Here is a 9,116-nt window from a genome sequence, read left to right as displayed (position 1 = left end):
CCACAGAATATACTCTATACTGAGCTGTTTCTATTTAAATTAGTTTAAATCACATCATGCGATGTAGTTTATTGAAGACAATTTTTTGTGCTGGCAGTTATATTCCACAGCTTTCATGTTATATGTGTTAGGTTCAAAAATGTCTCTTAAATTCTTCTCCTGTTTCTACTGTGAGACTGAATTCTGGCTTGGATAAAATCTAATTGGAGAATGCCAATCGAATGTTTTAATTATGAGGGTGTTTGACAACATGTACTCTTGTGTTGTGCAGAAAATAGACAGAAATATACATATACCATTATATTAATAACAAATGAAAAGAGATGAGCATTTTTGGTGCTTTTGAATACTATGAAGTTTTATTGAGGAAAATCAAACAATTCCAGGTGAAAATTGATTCCACAGAAAACATTAGGAAGAAACATCTAGAAGGGTACCATTTGAAGATTTATGTGTGTTGAATTAGAATGAAGAATTCTAAAACGTGTGATGTAGAATTTGACTGTAAATTTGGATTCAATAGTAACAAAAACTTCTATAAAAGAGAATACATACTAATGAAGTATTTTCCAAATCAGTTCATGCCTCTGTTTTCATGACATCAGGAAGTCCACATGTTCTCTGAATAGATACTCTGTCTGAACTGAAGGATGAGAGCAAGAAGGTGCACAAATCCAGAGCAGGTTCACTCAGCAGCAAGAACTGCCACAGCAGATGGGGCGGAAGCAGGTTGTTCTACAGCAGGTGGTCTGGCAGCGGGAGGGGCAGCAGCAGCTGGACACACAGCAGCTGGGATGACAGCAGCTAGAAATGCAGCACGCTGGGCGGCAGCAGGAGGGCTGGCAGCACTGGGGCCTGTAGCAGCTAGAGATACAGCAGCTGGGGCGGCAGCAGGTGGTCTGGCAGCAGCTGGGTTTGCAGCAGCTGGAGATACAGCAGGAAGGCCTGCAGCAACTGGAAATGCAGCAGCTGGGGCGGCAGCAGGTGGTCCTGCAGCAGGTGGTCTGGCAGCAGCTGGGTTTGCAGCAACTGGAGATACAACAGGAAGGCCTGCAGCAACTGGAAATGCAGCAGCTGGGGCGGCAGCAGGTGGTCCTGCAGCAGGTGGTCTGGCAGCAGCTAGGTTTGCAGCAGCTGGAGATACAGCAGGAAGGCCTGCAGCAACTGGAAATGCAGCAGCTGGGGCGGCAGCAGGTGGTCCTGCAGCAGGTGGTCTGGTAGCAGCTGGGTTTGCAGCAGCTGGAGATACAGCAGGAAGGCCTGCAGCAACTGGAAATGCAGCAGCTGGGGCGGCAGCAGGTGGTCCTGCAGCAGGTGGTCTGGCAGCAGCTGGGGCGGCAGCAGCTCTCCTGGCAGAGACCTTGACCACAGCTCTGGTCAGAGCAGACAGAGCCACAACAGGAGCTGACCATGGTGTCAGAGGGTGGAGGTTCTGGGTGGGTTTCCAGGAGAATGAGGTTCTGGAATGTAGACGTCTCCTTGAGCATCTTATATACTGCCCCAGTTTCCTGTTGTCACTATATTTTTCTTGTTTTTGTTTATTTAATTGCTAAATAATTATCAGATTACACATTAATGTTTGCCCATTTAATGGTTTAAAATCGTTGGGAAGAAAATATTCTTGTCCAGATGTAATAAGATCTATACCATCTACTTTTCCTTGATTCTCACTTTGATGGCATCTTCTAGACCAAATTATCTTCCTCTTCCTCCACACAGGGCTGTCAGGTGATACTTTGCATTTGGAATTACATTTCTCACTCTCTTCCTGTACCCAGTACCAGAATGAGATTTAGTTAGTTACATTACCAATTATTCATTTCTTCCAATGACCAAAGGAGAGGAAAGCCCTTCTACACAGTGTGGCATCTGGCCTGGGACAAGAAGAAAAGGTCCTATTTTGTGTGTCATTTTTGAGCAATGAGGGAAGGGGTAGCTCTTCCTCTATGTGACCTTGGTAGCCTCTACACCACTGGAATGGATTTCCCTGGATGTTTCAAACATGTTCAAACAGGACATTGGGTCCTGTCCTATATCCTTAAATCCTGGTAGGCTACTTATCTGGATAGCTGGTGTTACTAAAAGGTTACAGTTTCTTTAGATCCCACTTTGCTGTCTTACAGATTTGTGTCATGTCTCTCCAGCTGGTCTCTTGGACTCTAGAAGACATAGCCTTATTTTTATTCCTCATCTCATTTTTAATTTTGAGTATTTTTCAGTACAGCAAAAATGTTGAATGATCAGAATCTGTGTCTTATCAGAATTGAGTTCCCGTGCTTGGAAATTACAAAACTCATTTTTTTGATCAATCTGAAAGTCAGAAGACTTTGCCAAATTCCAGCTTACTGAATTAAGATTTTGCCTTATCCCCTAGTTAGTAGTGGACAAACTCAGGCATGCCTCAGAGTCATCTGGATGGCTTGTCAAAACACAGATTGCGAGGCCTACTCTCACAGTTTCTGATTGCTGGGGAGAGACTTAGTTGTAACAAGTGCCCAAATGATGTAGATGCTGAAGGTTTAATGGCCACACACAGACACCTCCTGCTTTATTCTGTTCATTCAAGCTTTACAGAAGCACCTGGCTCAAGGTCCTGCCTTGTTTATAAAACAGAGGCATTAAATGGATAATCTGAGAGACACAAGTTGCCAGCCATTGGATTACAAATTTGATGTAGATTATCCTTCAGGGGAGTTCACAGTTTACTAGAAGGAACACACACACACACAAACACACACACACACAGTATTATACTGTGATAAAATAACATCAAAGCAGCTCATCATAGATTAATTAAAAGAATTGTACTTAAAACAAATTAGCAAACTTGACAATTTGGTGGATTAATTCATAAATAAATATTTTAATTTTGTTTGTATCTAGTTTTATGATATTGTAAAATTTACATACACTGAAGTGAACAAATCCCAAATGTACTATTTGATGAGTTTTGATAGATGGGTACATCCATGTAACCTCCACACCTATCAAGATAGAGAATGATATCATTTGGCTGTGTCCCCACCCAAATCTCATCTTGAATTACAGCTCCCATACTCCCCACGTGTCGTGCTGTCGTGGTGTCATGGGAGGGACCCGGTGGGAGGTAATTGAATCAAGGGGGCTGATTTTTCCCATGCTGTTCTCATAATAGTGAATAAGTCTCATGAGATCTGATGGTTTTATAAAGACCAGTTCCCCTGCACATGCTCTTTTGTCTTCTGCCATGTAAGAGGTGCCTTTGCTCCTCCTTCACCTTCTGCCATGATTGTGAGGCCTCCCCTGCCATGTGGAACTGTGAGTCTTTTTTAGAGACTCACAATTAAACCTCTTTTTCTTTATAAATTAACCAGTCTCTGGTATTTCTTCATGCAGTATGAAAATGGATGAATACAGAGAAGATTTTCATTATACTAGAAAGTTCCCAAATGTCACTTCAGTAAACTCATCACTTCACAGAGGCAGCCATATGGGGAAGTTATTAGCCATGTTCTAATAATTTTTCCACCATAGGTTAGTTTTGATTTGAACATTCAAACAAATGATATATAGCATAATTGTTTTTTCTGTCTGTCATCTTTGCCTTGGTATGTGGCTGTGAGAGTCGCAATGTTGATGCATGCATCGCTAGTTCATTCAGAGCTATACTAATAACTGCCAGGGCTTCATTTTAACTATACCAACCAATGTCAAGGTAGGGTGACCAACTGTTTCTGATTTCCCAGTCTGAGGGCATTCCCTGAACTCAGGGCTCTCATTGCTAGAACTAGGAAGTCCGAAGAAGAAAGAGACAGGTTGTTAACTCTATGATAGCATCCTTAAATGTCTTAATTAAGATCATTAAAGACCAAGCACCTTGCAATATTTCTATCACATTAACTTGTTTAGCAAACACTTGATTTACAAGTCTTTACTTTATGGGCTGTGTTTGCAAAGCTGGAGAACATGAAAGATTGAAACAAAATTGTACTGTGAAGCCACACGGCGTCCTGAAGAGGGAGGTGTTCATTTGATTTGCCGTATATCAGGGACTGAGGAAAAATTAAAAACATAAAAGAAAAAGGTTTTGATTATGAGGGGAGAGGTTCCTATATAAATTTATGGAGATTAAGAAAACTCTATTGCCACAGCTACAAAGGCAGGTACATTCTGAATGTAGGGAAATGTATGGAGAATCACAATCCCTCATCCAGGTGTTCTACAAGTTGGCTGAATATTAGAGTCACTCGGGGAGTGTTTAAAAACTACTGATGCCTGACTCTTGCTCAGAAAAATTCTGACTTAACTGCTGTGGGTTATGGCCTGGGCACCAGAATTTTTCAAGTTTCTCAGGTAAAGGGCAGCCAAGCTTGAGACCCATCTGCTTAAACTGTCTGTATGACATACATTGTCTCATATTCAATTGGGAACAGAAGCAACTAAAATAATTAAAATACAATTGGTAGTATCTATGTAGTAGAGAAAATGATACTGGATTTTAAACACTGAATTTGGAGTATTGTAAACTAAAACACTGATAATTATCTTTGCTCTTTTAGATGACTCTAATACCAAAACTGACAGTCCCACATGGATGATAATGGAGCCATAGGGCATGAACCACCATGGGAAATTCCTATAGACAGCACACTGGATTTTTACAAAATGAGCCTCAAAAGCAGGCGGGATGTCTGTCACTGTATGTATTTGCTGCTAAATTCTACTCACCGTCTGGTGAAGCACACTTGATATTAACTTGAGGACCACACACACAAGTTATGCCAAGTCTATCTAAACTGTCCTTCTTTTATTATATAGACTAGTAGAAGGAGTGTAAGTTTTTCTTTCATATACCTTTTTAAATTTTAAACTAATTTTATGGTTGTCTTTTTAGAGGTTCATGATAAAAGACCTCACTTAGGTAAACATCAAGGAAATTAGAATGAAGTGAACCTAACTGATATTTGCAATCAACACTGAAGAACATGTGTTGTGTTTACCCCGCAACCTGGACACATCGCATTAACATACCCTTTAAAGAATGACATGGGAAATGGGTTTCTCTTGTCAGGTGTCACATCTATTATGTTAGTACTCTGACATTTTTGGAATGAAAACCTAGTATGTATTTTGGAGATGAAATGTAATTTCATTAGGTGAATTACTGTGACTTAGTTATAAGACTGTGAAATACATAGAGAGGCCTACAAAAGGCATGTCTAATTGATAGATAAATTACCATATTTCCAATTCAATTAAGTTCCTATTAATAATAAAAATCAAACTGTATTAAAATATTTAAGAATAAGCATTAAACAATGCTACTACTCTTGGTATGAAGTGGTATGTGTAATCAGAGCAATATTTAAAATAATATGAATACTCATATGCCATTCAGTAAACCTCTTTGTTCTAAACTGTCTTCAGTCACTGCTTTATCTTGACTTTTAAAACTTAAATAGGATATTTCAGTTCACCTTGGATTTTAAAAAAACTTTTTAAGTGAAAAACACATATATACTAAAAATGTATAACATATATACATTAATTAATTAATAATTGATGTAACTGATAATTATTAAGCAAGCCTGTATGTACCCAAAGCCTTCATCAAGAAATACAATCTTGTCATCCATAAGAGGTGCTCCTATATGTCTTTTCTTGACTGTATCTCCCTCCCTCCATTCTAGAAGTAATCACTATTCTGATTTTAAATCTTTCTACTGTATTTTTTATAGTTTTTCAACCTAGACATGCATCCCTAATAATACAGTTTATTTTCCCACATTTTAAAATTTAATCTAAATGAAATCATAGTATGTGTATTTTGTGTTTTGATTATCTTGGTCAATATTGTGTAAGAGCTGGGGCAGCAGCCTCTAAGTTAGCCCCATTATTTCTGCCTCCTGGTGCTCATGGTCTTAAGTAATTCCAACCCTTTGAGTAACTTACTTCTAACCAACATCATATGATACATTGAATGATTAAGTTATTATACAAAAGATTGTCACTTTCTTCTTGTTGGCCAGCTCTGGTTTGCTCTCACGCTGTCTCTCACTGGGTTTGATGAAGCCAGCTGCTATAAGAGACAGAGATCCACGTGGTAACAACTTGAAGACAGCCCCCATCCTCAGCCCACAAGGAACTGAGGCTCCCTCTAATTGTCCTTGGGAGCTGAATCCTGTCAACAACCATTTAGTGAGCCTGGATGCAGCTGCTTCCTAGTTGAGGCTTTAGATGAGACTCTAGTGACAGTGAACACCTTGATTACAGCCTTGGAAAACACTATGATGCAGATAACATAGGTAAGGCATGCCTGAATTCTTGATCCACAGAAAGTGTGAGATAATGTGTGTTGTTTTAAGCTGTTAAGTTGTGAAGCGATAATATAAGGCAACAGTAGATAACTAGTATAGATTTATCTGATAACACACAGCCCGTGGAAGAAGAGGAAGGGGTCAAAAGGTGCAGAGAAGGGAGGCTGAGGCAGGCGGATCACGTGGTCAGGAGATTGCGACCATCCTGGCTAACATGGTGAAACCCCAACTCTACTAAAAATACAAAAAGTTAGCCAGGCGTGGTGGCATGCGCCTGTAGTCCCAGCTACTCCGGAGGCTGAGGCAGGAGAATTGCTTGAACCCGGGAGGCAGAGATTGCAGTGAGCCAAGATCTCGCCACCGCACAGAGCAAGGCTCCGTCTCAAAAAAATAAAAAGTACAGAGAAGTGGAAATATTAAAATAGCTCTGGTCTTAAGGCCAAGCAGCTGACTATGTTTCTGGGGTGAGTCTTGGAGACACTCTGTTTACAAAAGCAGTAAGGAATGAGCAGGTAAGAGAGCCACCAACATCAATGAGAAATTTAGTAGTGCCTATTCCATAAAGTCAGCATTTGTGATAAAAAGTTTTGTTATAGAACTAAGCTTCCCAGAAGTAATGGGGATGATAAGATCCCAGAATAGCAAAGCCAGGAGGTAGCATTTAACTTTAAGAATTAGTGTAGGTATAATTATATGATATGCAGCAAGTGAGGAATGGAAAACTAGGCAGAGTGATCTGTGACTTACAGAGATCTGTAGTTATGGACAGTAGAATATAGTGGTCCTCAGAATAGGACATAGGTGGCCAAAAGGGCATAGGAATAACTGTAGACTCTGTGGATCAATATCTATGTCTATATCCATATCTATATCTGTGTCCATAGCTAGCTACATCTATATCTATATAATCTACATCTACAGTTGACCCTTGAACAATGTGTGTTTGAACAACATGGGTTCACTTATACATGGATTTTCTTCTGCCTCTGCCGCTTCTGAGACAGCAACACCAGCACCTCCTCCTCTTCCTCTTCCTCTCAGCCTAATCAACATGAAGACGACCAAGAAAAAGACCTTATGATGATCCACTTCCACTTAATAAACAGTAAATATATTTTCTCCTTCTTGTGATATTCCTAATAACATTTTCTCTTCTCTAACTTACAGTAATATAAGAATACAGAATACGATACATGTAACACATAAAATGTGTGTTGATTGTTTATGTTTTCAGTAAGGCTCTGGTCAACAATAGGCTATTAGTAACTGAGTTTTGGGAAAGTCAAAGTTATTCTTTAATTTCTGGCTGCACAGGGTATTGGCACCATTAACACTTGTCTCATTTGAGGGCCAACTGTATATCTGTATCTCCACTTGTGTATATGTATATTTCAAGAGCTTAAGATTAAACAAGCAAAAAGATAAGTTGCTCCAATGGAAATTCATAATCCTTTACCCAGTTTCCAGATGTGAGTTGATTATTGGACCTAGAATGTATCAACTGAAGGAGAGGCCAGTCCTCCCAAAAACAGGGTCACAGCAAATATTAGCCTCACTAGTCCTTTCCCGTAAATACCCACAGCCATCTTCTCAGGGGAAAGTGGAATCCCCATACATTTGGATCCTGTTCGATACAAGATCTGAGTTGACATTGACAGTTGGAAACCCAAAATGTGAACACAAGCGCCATTAGGATCTCATAATGATGGTCAATAAATGGAGTCTTGATTATGGAAAATAAATGGAGTCTTGATCCGGGTTAGTCTTACAGTAGTTTCACAGGGTGCACAGACCCCTATGTGGTCATTTACCCAGTTCTCCAATGTAGAGTTCACCAATAACATTCCTTGACCTATGGAGTAAGAATTGTTACAATAGGAAAGGCCCATTGGGAGCTTGTGACATTGCTTGGGACCTCTCACACATTCTCCACGCAAGCGAGTGGATAGAAGCAAGAAATGAGAAACATATTCAAGACTTACAAATGCAGGAGAGGTGAATACCACCTTCATATGATTCACTAGTTCAGACCCAACAAAAACTACATAGATCATGGCAGATGACAGTGGATGAACACAAACTCTGTCAAATACAAATCTAATTACAGCCAATGTGATTGATGCATGTAGAATCATTTCTGGGACAAATGAACACAGTCTCTAGTATGGGGTGTATGGCAACCAAGCTGGCAAATGCATCCTTTTCAATAACCACCAGGAAGCAGCATCAGAAGTGAATCCATTTCACCTGGAACAGACAGTGGTGTTAACACTCTGTGCTGAACCAGGGATATGGTAATTCTCCTGAACTTTGGCACAGTATAGTCTCAAAAGATCTAGGCATTGTGAACATCCTACAATACAGCATACTGATCCACAATATTGATAATGTCATGTGAATCAGACTTGATGAACACAAAACATGAATACTGTGGAGACCTTGCTAAGATCCATGTGCTCTAGAAGAGAAGAGACAAGGATTCCAGAGGCTGCCACACTGGTAATATTTTTAAGCATCCTGTCTAGAGCATACCAGGACACCACTGCTGAATATCCAACCTGCCAGCAAAAGAGTGGCCCTGAGTCCCTTGCAAGGTACCATCCTATGAGGGGATCAGCCAGTTACTTGCTGCTGATGGAATTGACATACAGTCAGGCGATGGGCTTGCATTTTCTGCTTGCAGTGCCTCAGCCAGCACCGTTATATGGGGGCCCAGGAGAACTTGATGTGGCAGTGTGGAATCCTACCTAACTTCACCTTTGACTGATCAACCCCATATGGAGCACAAGGTGTGTGGCAGTGGGCAGGTAACTGTAGATA

The 9,116-nt window shown here is 40.3% G+C and overlaps 1 protein-coding gene across 3 annotated transcripts; it reads right to left on the bottom strand.

Annotated features, from left to right (window-relative positions):
* Positions 1 to 337: 337 nt before the first annotated feature.
* On the bottom strand, positions 338 to 1,412 carry LOC100581130 (keratin-associated protein 4-3). Of its 3 annotated transcripts, none has more exons than XM_012503696.1 (2): positions 1,225 to 1,412; positions 338 to 1,104 (listed from the first exon to the last, which is right to left on the bottom strand). In XM_012503696.1, the coding sequence occupies exons 1-2, from the start codon at positions 1,410 to 1,412 to the stop codon at positions 690 to 692; spliced, it is 603 nt and encodes a 200-aa protein (XP_012359150.1). In that variant the 3' UTR covers positions 338 to 689. The 3 variants fall into 3 exon arrangements, with proteins under 3 accessions (XP_012359150.1, XP_012359149.1, XP_003279456.1); XM_012503695.1 differs by having other exon boundaries at positions 338 to 1,138; positions 1,229 to 1,412; XM_003279408.3 differs by having other exon boundaries at positions 338 to 1,412.
* Positions 1,413 to 9,116: the final 7,704 nt, after the last annotated feature.

Source organism: Nomascus leucogenys, unplaced genomic scaffold (assembly GCF_006542625.1).
Source record: "Nomascus leucogenys isolate Asia unplaced genomic scaffold, Asia_NLE_v1 Super-Scaffold_285, whole genome shotgun sequence".
Taxonomy (NCBI): domain Eukaryota; kingdom Metazoa; phylum Chordata; class Mammalia; order Primates; family Hylobatidae; genus Nomascus; species Nomascus leucogenys.
This window is presented reverse-complemented; position numbering and strand designations above follow the sequence as displayed.